Source organism: Maniola hyperantus, chromosome 2, assembly GCF_902806685.2.
Source record: "Maniola hyperantus chromosome 2, iAphHyp1.2, whole genome shotgun sequence".
NCBI classification, from domain to species: domain Eukaryota; kingdom Metazoa; phylum Arthropoda; class Insecta; order Lepidoptera; family Nymphalidae; genus Maniola; species Maniola hyperantus.
The window spans coordinates 11,088,671-11,113,940 of record NC_048537.1 but is presented as its reverse complement, the minus strand read 5'-3'; the positions used below and the strand labels follow the sequence as shown (position 1 = coordinate 11,113,940).

The window sequence follows — 25,270 nt, the reverse complement described above, 5'->3', positions numbered from 1 at the left end:
TAACATGTGTCAACTGTCAAAACAGTGACTAGTGAGCGTAGATAGAATAATAGGTAGATTTAATTACTGTGTAACCGCGTATGAGATAGCGATAGTACGACGTAACGATGAATAGCACGACAATTAATACCATTGTTTAGTAGTAATATTTAGGCTCGCAGGAGGTGGATGGAAGAAAACTAGTCGGCGATAATACCTTATAATAATTATATTCAAAGTTACATTTAAATGAAAAGACTAAAAACTAGTGCTTATCTCTAAGGATGAGAATATTCTAACTTAATATTACGATTCCCACATCGCGCGGGTTCTGGTATTACGCCGCGTCAGCTATACGGGTCGTATTCGTACGTGGGAATGGGAATGCATGTTGCGCTGGCTCACTATGTATCAGCCGCTGGCTTCGCCTGCGTAACACCTCCGCCATCAGATCGGCGCATATGGAACACCTTGGCTGTGAATTGCGCCGGAAAGTCATCGGATGAAGAACTCTGAATTTTGGTTATGTTTCTTAACTGCAAGGTCTTCGTGCGATGTATTTTCTGATAAACTGTAATGATCATATTCAGTCTGCAGGTTCCAATTAATATGGCGTATGGTAATGATTGTGTGATAAATAACTCCATGGTCCGTACTTGGAGGTAGAGTGATAGGCATTTGAGATGAAACCTTTGCACTTGCATCATGTAGGTGATCCAGTTTTGTGGACTTCAATTATTTATAATATGGAGATGGTCTTGAGTCAAAGGATTCTTCTTTAGGTAAAACTATAACTTGGATGGCTATGTCTTCTTCTATTCTGGGTAAGTGTGCTATATAATTGCTGGTCTTCGGGCATTCAGCCTCTATGTACCTGTATTCGTTCAAGCTTATTGCAAGGAATGGATAATAAGAGATAAGGATATCATGATGCGTATGTGGTAATGGGAAATTAATACATAAACTAACAGGAAATTTTAAAACTATGAATATTTAATTTCTTACATAATACTAACCTAACACTATAATATCCTAACACTATAATATCCTAACTCTATCATGTTGGATCTACTGCAGTCAAAGGATTTCCATGATGCATACTAAATTTAAGTAATGCTTGAACTACACTGACTGCCGCGCTGTCTCCTAAGAAATATGCTTGAGCATATTTGGAGAAAGAGTCGACTATTGTCAGAAACTTACAGCTTTCTACACTTAAAAGGTCTAAGTGCACAAGCTCAAAAGGTTTACTGGGTGGTGGAACTACTTGAAATTGCTGTCGGATCGGATTACGGTCATACTTAGCCTGTCCGCATACTGCACAGTCGTTGATAAATTTTGAAATATGCTCTCGCATTTTAGGCCAGTAAAATTTTCGAGATAAAGCAAGAAAGCATTCATTGATACCGCGATGGTTTGTCTTGCCATCATGGTACTTATCTATAATTTGTTGCTGCTTTAAATATTCTCGAACATTTTCCACTTCTGTTTTAGCTAAATTGAGTAAAATTGACGAATTTTTAAAAGTTTTCTGTATTATTGGAATTATCTTATACATAGCCAATGGTGGATTGATTAATAAACCGGTTTTAATTTTAGGTTGAATAAATTCTTTAATAGCATTGGTGACATCTTCTTCTAAATTAGATTCAGATAATTGAACAGCCGTACGCTTATGGTTTTCAAAAGGTTTTGTAGTGACTGGTTTGGTTTTAATATCACCTACAACGTTAAAAACGATTGGCCTAGTAAATTTATTCAATGGATCTTCTGTAATCGGGATTTCCAAGATGGGGCTTTCGTCATCAGTATGGACAGTTGCTATTCTAGAACCATCTTCAGCCTCCGGAGCTGAGAGAGTTCCAGAATCATCTATAGAGGGAGCTCCGTCCGATTAATTTAAAGCAATCGAACTTAGCTCTTGCACATGAACTTCAATGCGCGATAATGCGTTCGAGTTATAATCTTCTTTCATTTTAGGACTCGGTTCAACTTTCGAGGAGCTTTCCTCATAGAAATCATAGCATTCATCCGGAAATTGTTCGTAATTGTCATAGTCATAATCGTAGTTATAGTCATAATCATAGTCATAGTCATAATCATAATCATAACCATAGTCATAGTTATAGTAAAGTTCATTAAAATTGACGTCGCGTGATTTCATATAGTTAGTTGGTGGTGGATTACCAAATTTACGCCAATCATGTCCCGATGGTGGTAAATGTCTAGGGGTGAAATGACTCACACCGCTCATGGGACGTGGGAAATTAGAATTGTTAGGCGATTGGTGTCGATTTGGAAATTTGAAAACGTTGCTCTTCGGGTTATAATTCGGTGGAGGAGCGCGAAACATTAATTGGGTACGACTAGGACCACGCGGATGCATTTGAGGGTTAGGTTTCCAACCAGGTCTAAAATGCATAGGTTGCTGACTCTGAGGTGGTCTAAAATGTATAGGCTGCTGCCAAGATGGCCCAGGCATAGCGAAACCTTGTGACCTTGAAGGACCTGTGTAATTTGATACGGAAAATTTATGTCCAAAATTTTTCTGAGAAAACCCGCCTTCATTTCGCTGTTGTATATATAGGGTGTTAAGTTCCTCTTGTACAAATTCGAGGGCTTTTTCCATTGACACTGGCCGCATGCACCGTATCCTTGACCCTAGCGGGTCTTTTAGACCACGTAAATAACACTGCAGGGTTAACTTTTGGTAAAGTTGCCGTTTAGCCTCTATTGTGGTGCTAGAGCCTTGTGTCTGTAGAGACAAATCATTGTATAAAGCGGTCTCATCGCGATGGTCTGCGAAATTATTAATAAGGGCATTTCGTATGCCATTCCAACTATCTGGGATACCGTTTGCATTAATTAACCTAGCCGCGGAACCTGTCACTTTATTTAATATTCCACTAATTAATGCCGAATTTTGTAACTCATGTCCCGGACTAATGTCAAAATGGGCAATCACTAATTGGTCACACAAATTTATAAACCGTGTTAACACATGAGGATTTCCGTCAAATTCGGGTAAAAATCGAATAGATTTATAGATAGTATCTAAATCGTTTGATGCCATGTCTTCTAAGTTCCTAGATTCGTCTACGGCTCTTGACCTATTAACCGAACCTACGAAACTACGTCCTGACCTTGGATGAAAAATCTTGACGAATAAAAATTAAACTAACACACACAAAAAGACACTCAAAAAAAACTTTTATTACAAAAAAGCACTCAATAAAAAAATTAATTCCCTAAAGTTCACGTAAAATTATATTAAATAGGTCTATAGATTTTGTATAAACCTAGATTATAAAATTTTAGGAATAAGGACGATATATAAATGAGGATTCAATAAACGTACGATTTAAAAAAAATCAATTAAAAAAAAATTAAACACAATACCTACCTCTTTTTCTTGTTAGTCGGAAAAGGATAGGTAAAAGGAACTTGAACGATTCAAGTACTTACCGCATCGCCGATCTATTTCTTTCCACGAATCGAAGTTTAGATTCTCCACTACACTGCGGCCTCCGAATGGTAGGTTCTCAGGATAAGTTGTTCTCCGTCACAGTTGTCCGATACAGCTACAGGTACAGCTTATCCTACCCCGTCACTGCGCCAGTAATATTTAGGCTCGCAGGAGGTGGATGGAAGAAAACTAGTCGGCGATAATACCTTATAATAATTATATTCAAAGTTACATTTAAATGAAAAGACTAAAAACTAGTGCTTATCTCTAAGGATGAGAATATTCTAACTTAATATTACGATTCCCACATCGCGCGGGTTCTGGTATTACGCCGCGTCAGCTATACGGGTCGTATTCGTACGTGGGAATGGGAATGCATGTTGCGCTGGCTCACTATGTATCAGCCGCTGGCTTCGCCTGCGTAACATAGTAGTAAATATTTGTATTAACCGATCAACAATATTTGTATTAAACGTTTATTATGTGAAAACAAGTAAATAACTCATAAGAAATACCATTACGCCACGAATTCTCAAAGTTTGTATCGCAACTAAAGTTGCATGCCTTGCATGTAAGTTGTATGTATTCTTGAAAAAAACCAGTTACACGATAAGGGTCAAAAAATAGGCTAGCTGCGTCTCTGTTTATCACATTAGTAACTTTATCTGTGCTTTCTTTTTAGTGTGAATGAGAAAGCAAACGTTCCTGCCTTTATTACTCTATCTACGCTGGTGAGCTCAGAACAAGGACTATCTGGTGAGTGGTGGCCATAGTGGCAAAAGCATAGACACAGACCATCCGGAGAAGCATAGATTTATAGATTAATCAAGAGAGACTATAAACCACTATCAAATTGGGGAGCATAATTTTTCGATTATTTCGGTGGCAAATAGGTTGTTTTTCATACTGTTTCAAATGAGTGCAATTCGCTTTCTATTTAATAAAAAATAGGCCTTTACATGTTTTTCTATTGTTAGGTATATTAGTACTGTTGTCGCAAACAAAATCTTATCAAAATGGCTAATGTATCGTACCAAATCGCAAATCTTCTCGAGAAGGTAACCGGTGCATATATTGTTATTTACAGGGCTATATTTGTTGATAACTTTGTATAAAACATCTTCATAGTTGATATTTAAAGTATGATTTAGTTGCATGACAATATTCTTTTGTTTTAGATGACATCCAACGACAAAGACTTCAGGTTTATGGCCACAAACGATCTGATGACTGAGTTACAAAAAGATAGCATAAAGCTTGACGATGACTCTGAACGGAAAGTCGTAAAAATGCTTCTCCGTTTGCTTGAGGATAAGAATGGAGAGGTGCAAAATCTAGCTGTGAAGTGGTATGTAATTTCACTGCATGTAAACTACTCTTTATGCTTTCAGCTTGTTGACATCTACTGCTGCTGATATTTCCCAAACAGTGAGGAGTGCCACCACACCCGGTCCTCATTCTTCCCCATAGAACCACATCCCACCAGCCTCTGTGTGATTGTTGGTCTATCTTAAGGGATGTGCATTGTTTCCATTCTTGAACTCTTAGCTTCAAAGGGGCCAAACTGGCATGTGACAGCAAACTATCTGAAAATGCCATACATCCAGCCAGCCTTAGTTTACTATGATTACATTGTAAAATTTATCATAGAAAAGTCAAACAAAACCACCACCATCAACTGTTATTACTTAACATCCAATTAGGAAACAATTGCTGACATGCACAATGAAAGAAAATGAATAATTTGTGTTAAATGACATTTTTAATGGGATTTAGCTTAGATTTATTTTCTTCAGTCCCACTGCACTGTTCTTACCATATTTACTCCTAGTGGAAACTTGATGCTTAGTTGGAGGGAAAGGGAAATAGGTATAGCTGCAGTTATTAGTCTTAATATTGGTTTAATGCCTTTAATAAAAACTTCATTATTATATTATTATTGATTGTATTCTCAGATAAAATATATTTCTATGTAATTTTTTTTAAATAATTAGAAAAATGTACTTTGAAAAGTTTTAAAATATCCAAACTAATCTTATAAATGTTACAGTATCAAGTCTGTTTGTTTATTTTTAATCCTGTACGTAACTTTGTAGTGGATCTATTGCAATTTGACATAAATATGTTAAAGCAGGTATTCTTGAATTGGATCTAATGTAATTTGTACTGTAGGAAAATATCTTTGACTAACATAATTTTGTTTTTTGTTTTTCTAGTCTTGGTCCATTGGTGAACAAAGTCAAGGAGTATCAAGTAGAAGGTATAGTCGAGACTTTATGCGTCAACATGCTCTCTGACACAGAACAACTGAGAGACATAAGCAGCATTGGCTTAAAGACTGTTATCTCTGAACTACCTTTGGGCTCAAACACACTTGCTGCAAATGTGTGTAAAAAAATCACAGGAAGATTAAGTAGTGCTATTGAGAAGGTATGTTTCCATATCATTTTGAAGGCTTTTAAGTTAATTTACAATATTGCAGACATTTCCTTTTTTTATTCAATGACAAGGTAGCCTTTGACTGTGATCTCACCTGATAGTAAATGATGAATGATGATTCAGTCTAGATTCAAGTTGGCTTACTTGGAAAGGGTATGGTAGTTTTATTAAACCTGTATAGTTCTTGCATTTCACAAAGGCGAGTGACTCATGCTTGTGTTTCAGTCTTATTGGTATATGTATGGTACAGTAAATGTGTGCGTTTGCGAGCGCTTGCTCTGCGACTGATTGGTCCGACATGCACGCGCACAGACACAATGGCCGTGTATACGACGTAACCACAAGTATAGTTCACTCGCCTTCGTGAATTGCAAGAACTATACCTGTTATTGACAACTCCATCCGGGAACTCCAAATTACTTTGCAGGATAACTGCTGGTAAGTAAGATGGTAACTAGCCAAAGTCCGGCTAGGGGAGGAGGGGGAGGTTCCAACCTGAGACCTCACACTTATACACACGCACAGCGCAAGGGAGGTTATCAGTTGGTTTTAAACAGAGCACTGTTCACCATAGAGAGTTCTACATTTCGAAAACGAATAGAATATCCTGGATATTTGTTAATTTAAGTTCTAAATTTTTTTGGACTACACAAAAAACTTGTAGTGCTAGTAAAACTAATTTTATGATTGATCAAGTTTATTTTCTTGCAGCAAGAAGATGTGTCTGTTCAACTAGAGGCTTTGGACATATTGGCAGACCTACTCAGCAGATTTGGTGGATTACTGATATCCTTCCACCCAATGTTGTTAAATTCTTTACTTCCTCAACTAGCTTCCCCACGACAAGTTAGTATAATCCATACTATCCATTTTAATCCATACTAATTCCACACCAATATTATAAATGCGAAAGTGTCTGTCTGTCTGCTAGCATTTCATGGCTCATCTGTTCAACCCATTTTGACGCAGAGATATCTTGCATCCCGGGGAAGGCTACTTTTTATTCTGGAAAATCAAAGAGTTCCCATGGAGTTCTTAAAAAACTAATGACACGCAGGCGAAGTCGCGGGCATCATCTAGTAGTTCTATAATTTATTAACCATTCATAATTTATGCCATGGTGTAACTCTATGATAAACAATTTTGGTTTGAATGTGTTGTATGTTCTTCCCATAAGTCTATATTCCGTGGTGGTGTATATTGCTTTTAGGCTGTACGAAAACGTACAATAGTGGCATTGTCTCACCTGGTGATGTCCTGTAACGCGTCTCTGTACAACAAGCTCATTGATCACCTGCTGGAGGGGCTGAGCACATCCACATCGTCCAGTGTCAGTCGTACACACATTCAATGTATTGCATCTGTTTGGTAAGATAAATAATTAATGGTACTGATTCTGAGCACAACTAAATTTAAGAGCATTCACATCCTGTTCTTACCAATATATTATGAAAAGGACAGACATAGTTTGACTGTTTTATTTAGAGCCGTCAAATCGCGTGACTTTAGTGCCAGTCGCGAGCGTATTGATTAAATTTGTAGCGTGTACTAAAATTTAGAGATTTTAAATGTGAAAGTCATGTTCCATCCTTTTTAGCAATATTAAAAAGAAGAGGATGAAGATACTCTAAATTTAGTTTAGCGAAAAACAACAGAATCAGTCCCAATATATGCATATAGTTATGTATTTTGTAATTTTTATTAATAATCTAATCTAACAATCGTTTTCAAATATTTCTTTGTATACTTTTTGTGGGTTTAAAATGTAATTTTAATGCTTGTACTTCACTAAACAATACTACAACACTTTGAACACGACATCCTATCCTTTGCAACATCATACAAGTGTTTGCAGTGCATCTGATCCGAATCCATGAAAATATTTTCCGAAGTAGTCATTAAACTATTTATATGGTAGTTTACCCACTAGATTAATTTCCGACATCCGATTTCTCTACATCATCGAAGAAGAAATATTCAGACTAAAGTAGTTGTAGTACTGTTTGTATGAACGCTTTCGCATTACCTTTGATTCAGAGTGCATAAGCAATATCTGGATTCGGTCCGAGTTTTTCATATCCGTATTTTCACAGATTAGGATCGGATGAGTGCGTAATCGCTCTTAATAGTCGATAACCACAATGTTGTGCTATAGCACAAGTAAAGGGATAAATCCGAAAACCGTGAATTAGTGGTTATACATCACTAAAAAAAAAAAATGTGTTTATGAACAAATAATTTAATTAGTATTTTCAATTTTCAACTATACCAAGTATATATCATACGATTACCTGACAATTCTAAAACAGATGTTTATTTACTTTAATGCATAATAGTTTTTGATTTATCGTGCGAAATGTCGAAAACATACGACTTGTATACTTGTACTACGGAACCCTCGGTGTGCAAGTCTGCCTCGCACTTGGCCGGTTTTTCGATCGACGTGATTTTTTGCATGGGTATACCGGAGAGTGATACAGGCTACTTTTTATCCCAGAAAATCAAAGAGTCGGATTCTGTAAAACCTAAATCCACTCGGGCGAAGTCATGGGCATCGGCTTGTAAAAAAAGTATTTTATTTCAGCCGCCAAGCCGGTCACAGGTTTGGGGTTCAGTTGTGGCGAGTGGCGCCGCAAGTTCTGAAGCACTCGACGGATGCGGACGAAGAGCTGCGTGAACACTGTTTGCAGGCACTAGAGGCAATTGTGCTCAAGTGCCCCAAAGAAGTCCAACCCCATATTCCAACCGTAAGTGCATTTTATTGGAGAATTTTACACTTATGTAGGTACTTAGAGTTAGAGGCTTATGCTCGCGACTTCGTCCGCGTGGACTACACAAATTTCAAACCCGTATTTTATCCCCTTAGGGGTTGAATTTTCAATAATCCTTTCTTAGCTGATGTCAACGTCATACTAACTATCCGCATGCCAAATTTCAGTCCGATCCGTCCAGTAGTTTGAGATGCGCGTTGATAGACCAGTCAGTCAGTCAGTCGGTCACCTTTTCCTTTTATATATTTAGATTAAACAGGTTTGTTATTGAAGATTTTATTCAAATTTTTTATTGCATTTTATTTTCCTTCAATTAATTTTGCAGATTATTGAGCTATGCCTGAAAATGATCACATATGATCCGAATTACAACTATGAAGATGACGAGGAAGGTGGAGGCGAGGATGAGGAGATGGAGGATGAATCTTTTGAGCCTGACGCGTACCCCGAGTCCGACTCTGAGGAATACTCGGACGATGACGACATGTCATGGAAGGTATCTGTACTTTGATCATGTATGGTCTGAAATACAACTATGAGGATGACGAGGAGAGTGGAGGCGGCGAGCATTAGGTGATTGAGGATGAATCTTCTTAGCCCGATACCTAGAAGCTAGACCTAGAGGACTTAGAGTCCAACACGGAGGAATACTCAGATGATGATAACATGTCATGGCATCCTCCATGGAGGTTACTTGAATTTTGTAACTGTACAACAGACAGAGACTTGCGAACACGACTGTCTCTTGGCTTGTACGACTTTCTGTAGTGCTCAGTGGAACGCGAGACAGACTGTCTTTTATCTCTGTCGCCCGCCAACTGAAAACCATCGGCAAAGTGACGATTGCGGTCTCGCGTCTCTGTCTGTGTTATGGCAAAACTTGTACCTTAAATAGAATAGAATAGAATATATTTTTATTCAAGTAGACTTTTTACAAGCGCTTTCGAATAGTCGGGTAGTTTTAATTTACCACTGGTTCGGAACGCCGTTCCCACCGAGAAGAACCAGCAAGAAACTCGGCGGTTGCTCTTTTTAATTTTAATTTTACAATGATCATGTATGATCTGGAAGTCGCGGGTATTATATAGTATAAAAAAAAACAACTATTCATGTGTACTTTATTTTGTTTTAAAGGTAAGACGGGCGGCAGCTAAGTGCCTGGAGTCTGTTATATCAACTCGTCACGAACTCTTAGCTGAAATGTATCAAACTGTCTCACCCGCATTAATTGCTAGATTTAAAGGTAAGTTGATAGTTAATCCTTTATTTTGTGTGTACTATATATTAGGTTATGAGTCTAAACCACAATTTATACCCCATTCTGTTCATCGTTGTTGATATTGTACAAAATGGTGTTTAGACAATGTTTTTATTTAATAGGAAAGAAAAGGAAAGGCCTAATATTAAACACTGTTTTGCAGTTAAACTGATAGTGCCTATGTTGTGGTAAAATAAGCTGTGCAGTACAACCACTTATATATTATGTCGCATTGGCAATATTCGTTTGCGGAGAAAAGCGCAACATAACGCAGACTGAAACCGAATGCACACTAAGGAAATACAGACCTTATTGTTTAACGTTAAGATTTTAAAAACAAGAACAACAGTTACTCGTACCATCTCGCTCATAATTCGCGTGTATAAAACATGGCGCGTAGGCAACAACCAATAGCAGAGATATTTTCGCGCCATTCAGAACTAAAATCTCTGCGCAGGTACATCAGCGTGACTTATAAAAGTGGTAGTACTGTACATACTGCTAGGTTAAATACGTTCGAAAGATTAGTATTCATTAAGTTTTTCTGCTCCTTTTTCCTTTACTCGAACAGAGCGCGAGGAGAACGTGAAATGCGATATCCTGAGTGCTTACACAGCACTGCTGCGCGCGACGCGGCCGCCGCCCGCCTTGCAGGCTAACATCGCACCCAGCGAAAATTCGCCGCAGGCGTTGTTGCTACAGCGGGTATGTTATGGGCCGGTCAAGGGCTTGATGTCAAGCACCTAGATTTTTGCTTGAGCCAAGCATTTTGACCGTTTACAATGTTTGCTTGATTGATTTGATTTATTGTATTTGAGATATGTGTGTGGGGGGTGTTTTCCAACGTTGCGCTTTCCGGCGCACTCTAGCATCTTGGAACCCCAATATCTATTAGTTTTTCGAACTATGTGTCCTGCCCATTGCCACTTCAGCTTCGCAATCGTTGAACTATTCTACTCTGGTTCTCCTGCGGATCTCCTCATTTCTGGTTTGATCACCTAGTCCTAGATAAACTCCAAGCATAGCTCTCTCCATCGATCGCTGAGCTTTCTTATGAGGCCCATGGTTAGTGACCGTCTCTGATCCATATGTCATCACCGGCAATACACATTGTCTGAAGACTTTGGTCTTCAAGCACTAAGGAATTTTGAATAATTAAGTCGGTCTTACAAAATTCCTAATCTGGACGCATTATAGTCGTATTGGTCACCAGGTTCCCGGGCTGGTGCGCGGCGCCCTGCGCGTGATCCGCGGGCGTAGCGTGCGTGCGCGAGCGGGCGCGCTGGCGCTGCTGCGCGAGCTGCTGGCGGCCGCGCCCGGTTGCCTCGCCGACCACGCCGCACGCGTCATCCGCGCGCTCACTCCGCCTTTGACGTACGTATTTGTTGAACCTTGTAATAAAATAATAAATAATCTATTAGCAGGCTGGGCTCACTTGATCACGTGACCCTAGACGAACTACTAGGCGGCGCGTCCCTTTGACGGCATTTACATAACTCTTAGGTAAGAGAGAGAGATTATAGTTTACCCGAAAAAAGATTAAATATTAGACTGCAGCTCTAAAAGTCTACTTTTAAAGTAGATTTTGAGGTACCTGCGTGTCATTTAAGTGTCGCACGTTTGATTGCTATCGTTGCGGTCGCTCATCTTAAATGCTCTCCAAACAAAATAGAGTGCAAGACTCGCGAGTTGACAAACCTTTTCGTTCGGCAGCGATAAAGGCACGGCATCGTCGATGAAGATCGAAACACTAGTGTTCGTGGTGTGGCTGGTGCGCGGCCACAGCGCGGACGCGATGCGCCCGCACGTGGCGGCGTTGCTGCCCGCCGTGCTCGCGTGCGTGCAGGACTCGTTCTACAAGGTCACTGCGGAGGCTCTGCGCGTGCTGCAAACCCTCGTCAAAGTGATGCGTCCTCTGGGTGAGTAGTGTTCGTGGTGTGGCTGGTGGGGTGATTCTTGTTAATACTGAATTGCGCATACTTTTAAAAGCAACATATTTTTAGTTTTTATTAGATAATAACCACAAATTCTAACTAGTGCCAGCATCTGATCAGGTTTCCAGATTTGTATTCAATCGAATGCCTGTACGCTCGCAATTAATTCGAGTATACAAATTTAGGATGTTAAACTTATTGACCACATCTAAATGCATTTTATTTCGTCAGAGAGCATAGAAAACATTGACGGCGTGGTGTCGCCGCCCGCGGAGGATCTGCAGAGCTTCGTGCCCGCCATGTACGAGTGCACGCTGGTGCGGCTCCGAGCCACAGACATGGACCAGGAGGTCAAGGAGCGTGCTATTGCTGCGTGTGGACAACTCATCTGCCACTTTGGAGACTACCTGGAGGTGCGTGTCTGTAGGCCGAGTCTCACAACCACAACGCACTTAGCGTCAAAACCTGCGAGCGCGGTCGATGCTTCACGAAAGCTTGCGATGTGATTCACGACGCAAGGTAGTTCAGCCGAACTGGATACATTACACTCTAAAATCACACATCGCGATTTTTCCTACCTGTTCGAATATGCAATTGGACTTATGTCTCTTTATCTATAGTCCGGAACAGGTCGAGATGACAATCGGGGCATGAGGCGGGGGACGGCCCGCACACCCGCACGTCACCCGCGCTCGCCCGCACCGGGTTGCGCCCCCGCGCTAGGCTGTGCGGGTGTGCGGGGCGTCCGCACCCCGATTGCCATCTCGACCTGCGAACTGTACCTTTATCAATAACTAATTGATGCTCGCATCTTTGTCGGCATCGATTCAGGTTTTTAAAATCTCATAGAAATCCTTGGTTTTCTCGCCTAAAATAATACAATATCGTTTCTTAATTATGCTTTTTTGTATAATTTTGTTTCAGAACGAACTCCCAGTGTGTCTACCAATATTTTTAGAAAGATTACGTAACGAAATAACTCGGCTGACTACTGTAAAAGCCCTAACGAAAATAGCCTCCTCTCCCCTGCGTATCGACTTGCGGCCTATATTGGTAAGTTGATATTTCTAACTTCATCAACAAATAAGTTTGATTTCGGCAATGCAAGTGTATGTATTTGTTAGTGATTTTCTCAAATTGTTATAGTTTTAGGTTTAACTATACATAGTTTGTTATTAATGCTGTTGCTGAGTTTGTTGTGGGCTCTTCTCAGACCTGGGTGCGTTTGGAACCCTCGTAGCTTTAGTTTTAAGTATGTATTAATTATCACCACTATATCATTCATCTTACAAATAAAAATTTGTGACAATCAGAAAGAGTAAAATTTTACCAATTCTGAATAAATGATTTGAGTTTGAGTTTGAGTTTAATTTAGTTTGTAACAATGGGGCTGTCATTATAGGTCAACTATAAAAGCACCTTAAAAATCAGATAAAAAAGTAAGTTTAACGCGAGTACTACTCTTACTTCTTCTTGGTTGGAAGAGTAATTTTAACCACTAGATTTACTTGACGATTCACAGCACTTAGTTAAATTTTATATTTAAAAAAAAACCGGCCAAGTGCGAGTCAGACTCGCCCACTGAGGGTTCCGTACTACAATCGTATTTTATCGACATTTTGTACGATAAATCAAAAACTATTATGTATAAAAATAAATAAAAATCTGTTTTAGAATGTACAGGTAAAGCCCTTTCATATGATACCCCACTTGTTATAGCAATCTTACTTTGAATGTGGTATAGCAATATTTGTTCGAAACACATTTTAATTTTTTTCTTGTGATGTGACCACAAAGTCACGGTTTTCAGATTTTTCCCCTAATGTCTACTATAAGATCTACCTACCTGCCAAATTTCATGATTCTAGGTCAACGGGAAGTACCCTGTAGGTTTCTTGACAGACCGACAGACAGACAGACAACAAAGTGATCCTATAAGGGTTCCGTTTTTCCTTTTGTGGTACGGAACCCTAAAAAACGTTTATATTCTGTTCTAAATAAAATGCCACCACGGTAAAAAGGTTAATTGTTTTCAAAATATAAAAAAATTAGATAATTTGATACAAAATTCGAGACAGTTCTCTCGTTTTTTTTGTTTTTGTCAACGTGTTATGACGTCATATAGCTTGTGGTAATGCGAAACGCGAAGACGAAGCCAATGAATAGTGTGGGAGTTACAAAGGAGCAGAAAAACTTGCAAGAAAAAAAAAGACATGATTTATTAAAACCTTAACATTTCTTTTCATAGTCTATTTACTGTTGTTGTTGTTTTTGTTGTAAAAATGTTTTTGTTGCAGTCGGATGTTGTTCCTATACTCGGATCCTTTTTGAGGAAGAACCAAAGAGCCTTGAAACTGTCTACTTTGGTGTTGTTGGATACTCTTGTACAAAACTATAGCAATGCCATAAGCATAGAACTATTAAGTAAGGTAAGGGAATAGATGTATTCATGTTCTAATTTTTTTTTAAATAATTGATATCATATTTTTCAAATACATATTTACTCCAATCCGAATTCAGTATGAAAAAAAAACCGCGTGTGACTTTTGGCCTGCATCAGTTTTGACTTAATTTTAATACCTACCGCTACGCATTTTTAAATGTGAAAATGTGTTTGTTGAAAGTGACTTCGTCCGCGTGGAGTCAGGTTTTTAAAATCCCTTGGGAACTCTTTGATTTTCCGGGATAAAAAGTAGCCTATGCCACTCTCCAGATCTTTATCTATGCCCATGCCAAAAAATCACGTCAATCCGTTGCACCGTTGCGACGTGATTGAAGGACCAATAAACCATCAAACAAACACACTTTCGCATTTATAATAAGGGTACTGATGCATCAACTCGACTAAATAATTTACTAATCTACTCGACAAAGTTTTTGGTGTTTAGACACATTTAGTTACTAAATTACTCGGTACTCGACTTTAGTACTAATACTAGACTTTAAGCTGGCCATTAGTAGTGCTCAACGACCAGCGTGTTGTGGCAGGTGCTAATGGAGGTGCCCGCGCTGGTGTGCGAGGCGGACCTGCACTGCGCGCAGACGGCGCTGGCGCTGGTGCGCGGCGCGTGCGTGCGCTGCCCCGCCGCGCTCACGCCTGACGCGCGCAACGCGCTCACGCCTAACATACTCACGCTCGCGCGCTCGCCGCTCTTACAAGGTAGCTCATCTCACTCCTTTTTAACTTTTTAGGGTTCCGTACTTCAAAAGGAAAAACGGAACCCTTATAGGATCACTTTGTTGTCTGTCTGTCTGTCGGTCTGTCAAGAAACCTACAGGGTACTTCCCGTTGACCTAGAATCATTAAGTTTGGCAGGTAGGTAGGTCTTATAGCAGACATTCGGGGGAAAATCTGAAAACCGTGAATTTGTGGTTACATCACACAAAAAAATTAAATTGTGGCCGAACTAATAATTAGTATTTTCAATTTTCGAAGTAAGATAACTATATCAAGTGGGATATCATATGAAAGGTCTTCACCTGCACATTCTAAAACAGATTTTTATTTATTTTTGTGCATCATACTTTTTAGAATTATCGTGCAAAATGTCGAAATAATATGACTTTAGTACGGAACCCTCGTTGCGCGAGCCTGACTGGCACTTGGCCGGTTTTTTTAAAGTTATAGACTAGCGCTTGGCTGCAATTAGACCTGCTGGCAAGTGATGATGCAGCCTAAGATTGAGCGCGCTTGCCTAGAAGATGCCTATTCACTCTTGACTTAAAAGTATCTATACTATAAGTGGAAGGGAAAACGGATGCCGGAAGGGCGTTCCGGATTAAAAACGAGGAAGTAAATCGCTTCGTACGTGTCGTAGAATTTCAACTTCGTACTGATGTAGACTTCGACAATGCCTTGTGGTAGCTGTACAAACTAGTATAATGTTTTTCTTAAATTTATTTGTTTATTATTTACTCACAAACTGGAGATAAGTAATATACAAGTCTCTGAAATAGCAATTAACGCCTCGTTTATTTAAAAAAATGAATACCACTGTGGTGTGGTACCCTATATTATATGGTCTAACTACAGTGATGCGCTTTTAACTTGCCTAGAGGTATGCGTTATGTAACGACGGCGGTTTAAAAGCACTTGCAAAAGTTTATTTCAATGTAAAACTTTTCTTCTGTTCTTATCTATTTACTCTTTCCAATTAGCCATAAGTTTTCTTTGTTAAAAAAATGGTAACACAATACAGGTGGTGCGTTAAAGGCGATGGTCGGGGTGCTGTCGGCGTTAGTAACGGCCGACGTGGCCGGCTGCTCGCGCCGCGAGTTGCTGGCGCTTCTAGTGGCGCCCGTGCATGCTAACGCCGACCATGCGGCCACCCCGCACCACATCAAACAGGTGAGGCGAGTCGAGATAAAGTGCATCATCATCAACCCTTCGCCTGCTCACTACTGAACACTAGTCTTCTCTCAGAATGAGAAGGGTTAGGATATAGTCAACCACGCTAGCCGAGTGCGGATTGGCGAACATCAAACACCTTTGTGGACATGGAGAACTCTCAGGCATGCAGCTCATTTCTTCACAATGTTTTCCTTCTATATTTAATTGCTTAAGTTAGAGGTTTGTGCCCGGGATCGATACCAGGAGCCTCAAATAGGAGGCTGAACTAGTTGTTCAGCCATCATCTATAAAAAAACGACGACAGTGGAAGGGAAGTATCAGCGCATAGTATTGCTCTATGACGAACCAGTCTCAAATCGGTGGCGGAGGATTTCATTCAAAAGTGGACTGTTCTTTTGTTGTTTCTATTTATGCTTATTTTAAGTTTACAATACTAATGAAAAGTGATTATTTTAGTTATTTAAATAAAAAATATCGCAGGCGTACCATTCGTTAGCCAAATGTGTGGCGGCGGTGGTGGTGTCGGGCGGCTCGGACGGCTCCGACGCGCTGGACATCACGCGCGGCTTCCTGCGCGACGCGCTGCAGCCGCACTCCGACACTCAGCACATGTTCGCGCTTCTGGCGTTGGCCGAGATCGGCAGACATCTGTGAGTATTGACATGGAAAACAGAATGAAAAGTCTTCATTACAAGCCTTAAAACTAAAAAACGGTACAAATGCCCACCTCCAGATTGAGATGTTACAAGAAAAAGTTGTTACGTATAGCGTTGTTCTTGTCCCGCTTAATTGACTTCGATCAGCCCAGCGCTACCGGCCATATAATAATTACCCACAGACACATGTGTGCGGACAAAGCGGTATTCCGGTAGTAGTAATATGTAATTAAATACTAGACTTAAGGCTAAGGTAACAGCTGTAAACCTATCAAATCTAAGATTTATACTATAGAAACCAGCTCCTTAACGATTTTGTTTACCTTCCACAGAGATTTAAGCTCCATACCCAACTTGAAGGAGGTGCTACTATCGTCGTTCGCGCCGTCGTCGGAAGAGGTGAAGTCGGCCGCGAGCTACGCGCTGGGCTCGGTGGCGGTGGGCAACCTGCCCGAGTTCCTGCCCTTCATACTCAACGAGATCGAGGCGCAGCCCAAGCGCCAGTACCTGCTTCTACACTCGCTTAGAGAGGTAAGTCATTTGAGAGTTCGCTACTGTCGTCGTCCGCGCCGTCGTCGGAAGAGGTGAAGTTGGCCGCGAGCACGCGCTGGGCTCGGTGGCGGTGGGCAACCTGCCCGAGTTCCTGCCCTTCATACTCAACGAGATCGAGGCGCAGCCCAAGCGCCAGTACCTGCTTCTACACTCGCTTAGGGAGGTAAGTCATTTGAGAGTTCGCTACTGTCGTCGGAAGAGGTGAAGTTGGCCGCGAGCTACGCGCTGGGCTCGGTGGCGGTTACCGAATTCTGATTTTGCAAAAAGAATGCAGTCGTCCTGTCTTTTTGATTTAATAACAAGTTTCACGATATAGTAATTAACGCTGCAATCTAACTTTAGGTTTATAGGTCGTACAGCTTTGCAAGTTGGGTGGTAAATTGGCGCAGCCAATACGGTCACCCAAGTTTACCCCGTATTCACAATCATTGCTCACTGTATGCGAACACAACTAAGCAATCACCCCCCCATCTCCCATGAATGAGAACACTCACCGCACGATTGCTCTGTCTACACGGCTTCGTCGAACCTCTGTATATAATATAATGTCATATCCTTACTCTGTGACCTAATATGAATATGGGAGTTATTTTTTCTCAAATCCATCAGAGACTCGTATCTACTCTTGAACTGTTACGTAAAGGCAATAGCTCCTCTGCTGCAGTAGAGATCGTGTCAGATTGTTTAATATTTGTATTTAAAGGAATAAGATTACGCACTGCACTTCCGCCATCCGAGTTCTCCGTCATCCGTGAGAATACCTCGGATGTGTTTCGGATTCAAATCGGACGTAGATATGTCAAAGATGTCCACTGAATAGCTTCATTTCGGATCAGATATAGGATTAGTGCGTAAGCAATATCCGAGTTCGGTCCGAGTTTTTAACCGACTTCAAAAAAGGAGGAGGTTCTCAATTCGACTGTATGTTTTTATTTTTGTATATCCGTATTTTCACGGACTCTGATCGGATGAGTGCGTAACCGCTGTAAGATCAAATTCCTCGGTAAAAGTAACTCAATAATAATTATGGACTAACCTAACCTTTTCTTCTGTTTTAGATAATTGCTTGTGAGTCTTGCACACCTGAAGGAGTAGAAGCTTTAAGGCCATTCATACCCGAGATTTGGGTTCAGTTGTCAAAGCACTGCCAATGTGCGGAGGAAGGATCTCGTAATGTGGTATGTAAAATCTATAAATCGTGTAAGGTCGATGATCTTTGTCAGCTCTAGCACTAGCACAAGTACGGTGTAAAATGTTCGCTTTTTATAAAGTATAAAAATAATAAAAATAAGGATTTGATACAATCACACCTACTTGTCAATGGACATTGCTTCTATTTATCAGATCGTGATTAATTTTATGCTCAGGAGTTTAATCCGCCATTTCCAAAAATACTCATTGGATCTTTTAAATTAAATGGGTCCATTAAGACAGTATATCTTTTAAAATACGGAGTACTAGATGATGCCCGCGACTTCGTCCGCGTGGAAACACGTTTTAAGAATTCTGTGGGAGCTCTTTGTTTTTCCGGAATAAAAAGTAGTATTTCCTTGGGATGCAAGCTACTCAGTACCAAATTTCGTCAAAATTTGTTAAACAGATGGGCTATGAAAAGCTAGCAGATAGACAGACATTGGGGCCGATTCTCTTGTGTGTACAAGAGAATCTCTTAACTAAACTTGTAATGTCACGTCTGAATCTTTTGTTATCCCTGTCATAATGTTGCTTGCGGAAAAGGATAGCATTAGATTTAGACCTGTTAATTTAGTTTAGAGATTGTGTACAAGAGAACCGGCCCCAATGATACATCAATCAGGATAGTATGGATAACATCGCCTGGAAATACGCTTCAAAATTTAATTTTTTTTTAATCTGTAAAACAAGGTTGAACTTGTACTTTTTTATACTTATGTGTTACTTCTTTTTCAGGTTGCCGAATGTTTAGGAAAATTATGTCTATTAGAGCCCAAGGACTTGTTGCCACATTTGAAAGAGTTCCTAAAATCACCCGAGCCGCTCACTAGAACAACTGCTGTAACAGCTGTTAAGTTCACGATCTCAGATCAGGTTAGTTTACAATATAAAGTATAGTAAGTATAAGTTGGGGTCCCAAGGTGCTGGAATGGTGACCTCGCACCGGAAGACGCAGCGTTGGAAGACCCCCCACTAGATGGACGGACGACATCAGACGAGTCGCAGGGAGCCGCTGGATCCAGGCGGCGCAAACCGTGGCGTGTGGAAGTCCCTACAAGAGACCTATGTCCAGCTGTGGACGTCTATCGGCTGATGATGATGATGATTAAAATCTGAATTTTTAATAGTATAAAAGTGTAATAAATTTGTAATCTTTACAGCCTCAAGCGATAGATGGCATGCTACGCGCGTGTATGGCAGAGTTGTTAGTGCCTTTACGCGACACCGAGTTAGGTGTGCGACGCGTGGCGCTCGTTGCCTTCAACTCGGCGGCGCACAACAAGCCCTCGCTAGTGCGTGACCTGTTGCCGGACCTGTTGCCTACCATCTACGCTGAGACCAAAGTCAAGGTACCGCGAACAAGCTGTTTTCCTACTGGTAGTTCCTACATTGTAAGCTATGCGTGGACTGGCATTTAATTTGGATTCTCACGATAAGCCAGACTCAACGATCTCACTTATTTGTGTTATGTTTTTCTATTATGTTCTTTTTATTATGTTTTTATTTAATATGTTTTACGATATTCTGTAGCCTTTTATGTATTTCATAAAAATGATTTCAAATGACATACAGCAGGAAGTAAATGAAGACCTTTTTATTTTCAACAGAAAGAGCTTATCCGAGAAGTGGAAATGGGTCCGTTCAAGCATTCCGTGGACGACGGGCTGGACTTACGCAAAGCGGCGTTCGAATGCATGTACACTTTGCTCGGCACGTGTCTGGACCGGCTCGATGTGTTCGAGTTCTTGCGTCACGTGGAAGACGGCCTCCGCGACCACTACGACATCAAGATGCTCACCTATCTGATGTGCGCTCGACTCGCGCAACTGTGTCCTGCAGTTGTGTTGCAAAGTAAGTAATTGTTCACAGTAGTTAGTGTTCGAGTTTTTGCGTCACGTGGAAGACGGCCTCCGCGACTCGTGGAAAAACGTACGAACGTTTTTCCACGAGTCGTATGCAATGTATCGTGATTCTTGTGTTGTGTATCGTGCCCGCATATCGAGCCGTGTGGTAGCCATCGCGTGCAAAACGCCCTTACACAATGCCACCGACGACGTCGCGTCGCGGTTTTGAGTTGACTAAAAGTTACGTGATATGTACAATAGCGATGGACGATTGTTGCAAAAAAATTGAATGAGTAAACAATGGAATATTTGGTCAATCAATTTTCGATTTATATGTCGTCACAAAAACAATCGAATAAAAATCAGCAAACCCGTGCGCTAAGTAACTATTGAACAATCGAAAACAATTGTTTATTTTTCGATTATTCAATTGCTGGGCGATGGTTATCGAATATTTGAAAGTTAATCGTCCATTGCTAATGTACAAGATAACAAGAGATGTGTAATTGGGCAGGACTGGAGAGCCTGGTGGAGCCGCTGCGCGCCACATGCACGATGAAGGTGAAGGCCAACTCCGTGAAGCAGGAGTACGAGAAGCAGGACGAGCTCAAGCGCTCCGCGCTGCGCGCCGCCGCCGCGCTGCTGCAGATACCCGACGCAGGTGACTTGACTAGCGTTTTATCAGTACCCTTATTATAAATGCGAAAGTGTGTTTGTTTGTTGGTTTGTCCTTCAATCAAAAAAATTCAATTGTATAGATAAAGACCTAGAGAGTGACATAGGCTACTTTTTATCCCGGAAAATCAAAGAGTTCCCACGGGATTTTTAAAAAACCTAATTCCACGCGGATGAAGTCGCGGGCATCAGCTAGTTGTTATATAAAGAACTAACAGTTGTCTACGACTTCGGCCGCGTTATCATCATGATCAACCCATCGCGGGCCAATATTGACTACGGGTCTCCTCTCAGAACAAGAAACTTCACATACTTACTTACTCATACTTCACACACCTTTGAGAACATTATGGAGAACTCTCAGGCATGTAGGTTTCCTCACAATGTTTTCCTTTACAGTTAAAGCAAGTGATGTTTGATTGCTTACAACGCAATTAACTCTGAAAAGATGATCGTGCGCGGGACGAATCGGGTGAGATTCTTAGCCTACTTGATGATTCCACGACTTTGTCTGCATAAGTTTCGATTTTCCGGGATAGAAAGTAGGCTATATCCGATCCAAGCTATTTCTGTATAAAATCTATTGTCTCGCTCACGTCCGTCCAGCTAATGTAGATGCGTTTCATTAACGCCGCGTTCAGTTAAGCTAGGTTTTTCTCCATTCCTCATTTTAAACGTCCATTATATATATTTGCTTCAATATATTAATTGATATTTATCATTTCAGATAAAAATCCCCACCTAATGGACTTCGTGACGCAAATCAAATCGTTCCCAGACCTGCAGCCGATCTTCGAGTCCATCCTGAAGGACTCGACGGGCGCCGGCGTAGACTCCAACCTCATGGACCAGAGCTAGCCGCATCTCGACTGTGTTGACTGAAGCTGATCGCAGATTAGACCACAAGCGTCGTACGCATTGAACGCAACGCATTTTTCAATACAGTCAAGGTGGGTACGATGGTGCTAATTAGGTTGTATACAATCTTTTTCTCTCTCTGTGTCTTCATTTCTGAGGGTCTTGACTCGTTACTTTAACCACATAATGGTAGGTTCTTAAAATTAAAAACGTTAAGACTCTCAGATCCTTCATAAAGTCATTTCACAATCGTCAACACTACCACTACACTAAATAGACAAATCTAAAAATAGTGCTATTTTTTCACAATGTTTCCTCCGAGAGAGGATATAATCACTTTTAAATCTGTCAATTTAGTTAAAATATTGTGTACAACCGAATTATTGTCCGTTCACAATATCTTGACGTCTGACGTTATGTTGGCACCACTGCAAATCTCACAATAATAAACCCTAAGTCCTAAGGAATAAAGCAAACAAAGCAATGGTGCCAACTGACAATTTAGTGAACGTACAATAGCACCAATGTTTGTCAAGCGATATACAATGGAATTCCAATTAGAGACCACAATGTGGTTTTTCGATTCGAGTAGAGTCTGCTGCTGAGACGAAAGCTGAGAGTGAATTTTTAGTGCTTTTAGAAATCTGCAACACTACGGAAATGTCACTTGTTGTTTTTATAACGTTACCTGATTTTGGTACTAGATTTAATTAATAATATATTTTTTTACTCAATGAAATTTTGCAGGACTTGTTATCCGACCTTTGCTTTAAATAGAGATAGCGAGCAAACGGGCAATGCTGGTTTATCAATATAACAGTTTTAAAGTGCGCGAGAGCTCTTCTGTGGCTAAGCGTTTCGTCGCCGTCTCTCGTTAGAATCCCATTTTTTATCACTTACCGATGTAACCACGCGACTGTAATCTTACTCACCTTGACTACTGAAAATTCAAATGACGTAAGCACCACACCTAGTTTGTATCGGACGATGAATTGCAGAAGTGTCTGGCCACAAGCGGTCGTTCGATAATAAAAAATATACGGCCACAAGTTTCTTGTTAGCTTTTATTTTATTTATTTATACTTAATCAACAGCGTACACAAAATTATTTATACAATCTTAATGTTGGTTTTACATAAAGCCACAAGAATACCTACTTAAAATTTAAATTTGAAATGTATTTTAACAGAATAGACTTAATATTATACAAAAAATATAATTACTACAGTGTGCGTAGGTATGGTTGTTTGAGTGAATGTGTGTTTTTGTGTGTGCATGTGTGAGTGCGAGTGTGCAGGGAGTGCACGTATTTTTGTGTTAATTATTTTCTTTTTTTAAAGTTTAGATAGGTAAGTATATGAAATAAATCAAATTGTAAAAAATTAATGTATTAAATGGTTTAAATAAATTTAAAATTTGTTCCTTAACGCAAACTATTACCTAAGGTTTAGTTTTTAATGGAATAACTTGAAGCCGAATATTTTTTTTATTGTTGTTTGTGACTGTCTAGACACTTCCTTTCAGTAAAGGAAAATGCACTGCGTTCGCGTTGTGCGACTTTTACGTTTTTTGCAGTAAGTTATCAGCTGTATATTTCGCGAATCATCACGAGGTTTCTTTTACTTTTATTTTTTATACATACTCAGGTTCACGCTGTAAAAATTGTAATGAAATGAGACACAATATTATTCAACAGTTATATATTATAAAAAGTTACATATATTTAAACATTTTTGCTGACGGTTAAAAGCTAGGGCGAATACTTGAATAGTCCGGGTAGCATCATTAGGAAGATTGTATTTGAGGGCTATAGTCCACGGCGATGGCGATGGCGATGGCGGTCGCTGGCCGTTTACAAACGTAACCAGGATTCTATATCGCTACTCACAATATACAATCGCTATAAAGTATCGATACTGTCCCGATGCAGAATCTCTACAGACGTTATCTATTCATACTTACCGCATCCTTTGTAATGTTCGCGCGTTTTGCATCATTGACTTATACAAGCAATACTAGCAGTCGCTTTAAGACGTCCGAAAGGTGTGTGACAGGTGGCAATAGCAAATGTACTCTTCAGAAGTTATTCCGTTATAGTTTATGCATTTCCCGAAGACGAGTGGCTCATGCTTGTGTTTAAGTCGTATAGTTTAAGTAAGGTAAACTAAATGTGTGCGTTTGCGAGCGCTTGCCCGCGACTGCCTGGTCCGACATGCACGCACACCAATGTTAAACGACGTAACTGCAAGTAAATTTCACTCGTCTTCGTGAATGGCAAGAACTGTACGGTAAGTGCAATTTCATTATTGTTGTGAATTTGAACAAATACATGCACTATAGACGCTTGAGCACTCGTTTGTTTCGGAAGCTTTTTGAGCGTTAGTTTTGCTGGTATAATTAGTGTGAGTAGCTTTAATTAATTATATGATACAGAATCCTAGGCTGAGATCTCTAAAGTGCACTTTGACTTTGCTCAGACTTAAGATACTTCTAAAACGAGGCAGCATTATATCGCTGACATACGTCTGTCTCGTTTTAACTGAAACTGAAGTGTGAGAAGTCACAGTACGCTCTATAGATCAGCCTGCGACGACATGGCATACTGTATGAATTTTACTGGCTGGTAGTAGTAATAGTACCGGTGATTGATATCGATGCAGTCGTGCGTACACGAATTGCACTACTACTCTATTGTCACAAAATGTTGCCATGGACTATGGCAGAATACAGACGGAAATTGATAATTAGATGTTTTTTTTTTGATAGATCCGATATGTATTGTGATATTACATGCTATGTGGAATATTCATAGGTTGGATAAATACAATAAAAAGCGAAAAATTATATTATATCTTCAATTATTTCCCTTTCCTCTTCGTGGCAGGCGTGACGCTCGATGCCCTTGAGCTGGGAGATTCATTCTGAAATCGCATTGAATATGAAATAAATTTTTATAAAAAATATTATTGTAAATTGCTATTGATATAAGAATCAAAGACTAAGAAATCTTTGAAAAGCAACTGCGAAATTGAACTAATTTTTATTTCTAGCTATAAAAATGTGCTTTGAGGAACGCTGAATAAATGCAAAGCAGTAGCCGGCAAGAAATATTGTACATGACGTTTAGACTGAGATTTCGGCTTTGTAGAGCATTGTCTCTGTCACATACCTAATGTGACGTTTTGTAGGTCTCAACGACAAAGACAACGCTCTACGAAACCTAGCTCTCCTCCTCTCTTTCTAAAGATCGATGTACAATATTTTCTACCGCGTACTGTACTTGATATTGATAT

The 25,270-nt window shown here is 40.1% G+C and overlaps 2 protein-coding genes across 5 annotated transcripts in view; one reads left to right on the top strand and one right to left on the bottom strand.

The window, feature by feature from the left end:
- The first annotated feature begins 4,279 nt into the window (after positions 1-4,279).
- Cand1 (Cullin-associated and neddylation-dissociated 1) lies at positions 4,280-24,821 on the top strand. The gene is made up of 24 exons (XM_034980142.2): positions 4,280-4,503; positions 4,624-4,793; positions 5,662-5,875; positions 6,596-6,730; positions 7,095-7,252; positions 8,469-8,631; positions 8,981-9,151; positions 9,790-9,898; positions 10,485-10,618; positions 11,127-11,287; positions 11,627-11,832; positions 12,079-12,260; positions 12,772-12,900; positions 14,145-14,276; positions 14,836-15,007; positions 16,047-16,195; positions 16,679-16,848; positions 17,187-17,385; positions 18,465-18,584; positions 19,336-19,473; positions 19,761-19,949; positions 20,208-20,451; positions 20,959-21,105; positions 21,847-24,821. The coding sequence occupies exons 1-24, from the start codon at positions 4,462-4,464 to the stop codon at positions 21,975-21,977; spliced, it is 3,765 nt and encodes a 1,254-aa protein (XP_034836033.1). The 5' UTR covers positions 4,280-4,461; the 3' UTR covers positions 21,978-24,821.
- Positions 23,663-25,270, bottom strand: part of LOC117991155 (early endosome antigen 1) — a 30,371-nt gene continuing 28,763 nt past the window's right edge. For all 4 annotated transcript variants that reach the window (XM_069505841.1, XM_069505845.1, XM_069505848.1 and 1 more), the window contains one exon: positions 23,663-24,898. In XM_069505841.1, the coding sequence (XP_069361942.1) occupies positions 24,836-24,898 (63 nt within the window). In that variant the 3' untranslated portion in view covers positions 23,663-24,835. The remainder of the gene's footprint in view (positions 24,899-25,270) is intronic.

Excerpts from the sequence above, each read along its gene's own strand:
- Cand1 (XM_034980142.2), top strand. The coding sequence starts at position 4,462 with ATGGCTAATGTATCGTACCAAATCGCAAATCTTCTCGAGAAG. Across the intron at positions 10,619-11,126 it reads AGGCGTTGTTGCTACAGCGG|GTTCCCGGGCTGGTGCGCGG; the intron begins GTATGTTATGGG and ends ATTGGTCACCAG. Across the intron at positions 20,452-20,958 it reads TCCTGCAGTTGTGTTGCAAA|GACTGGAGAGCCTGGTGGAG; the intron begins GTAAGTAATTGT and ends GTAATTGGGCAG.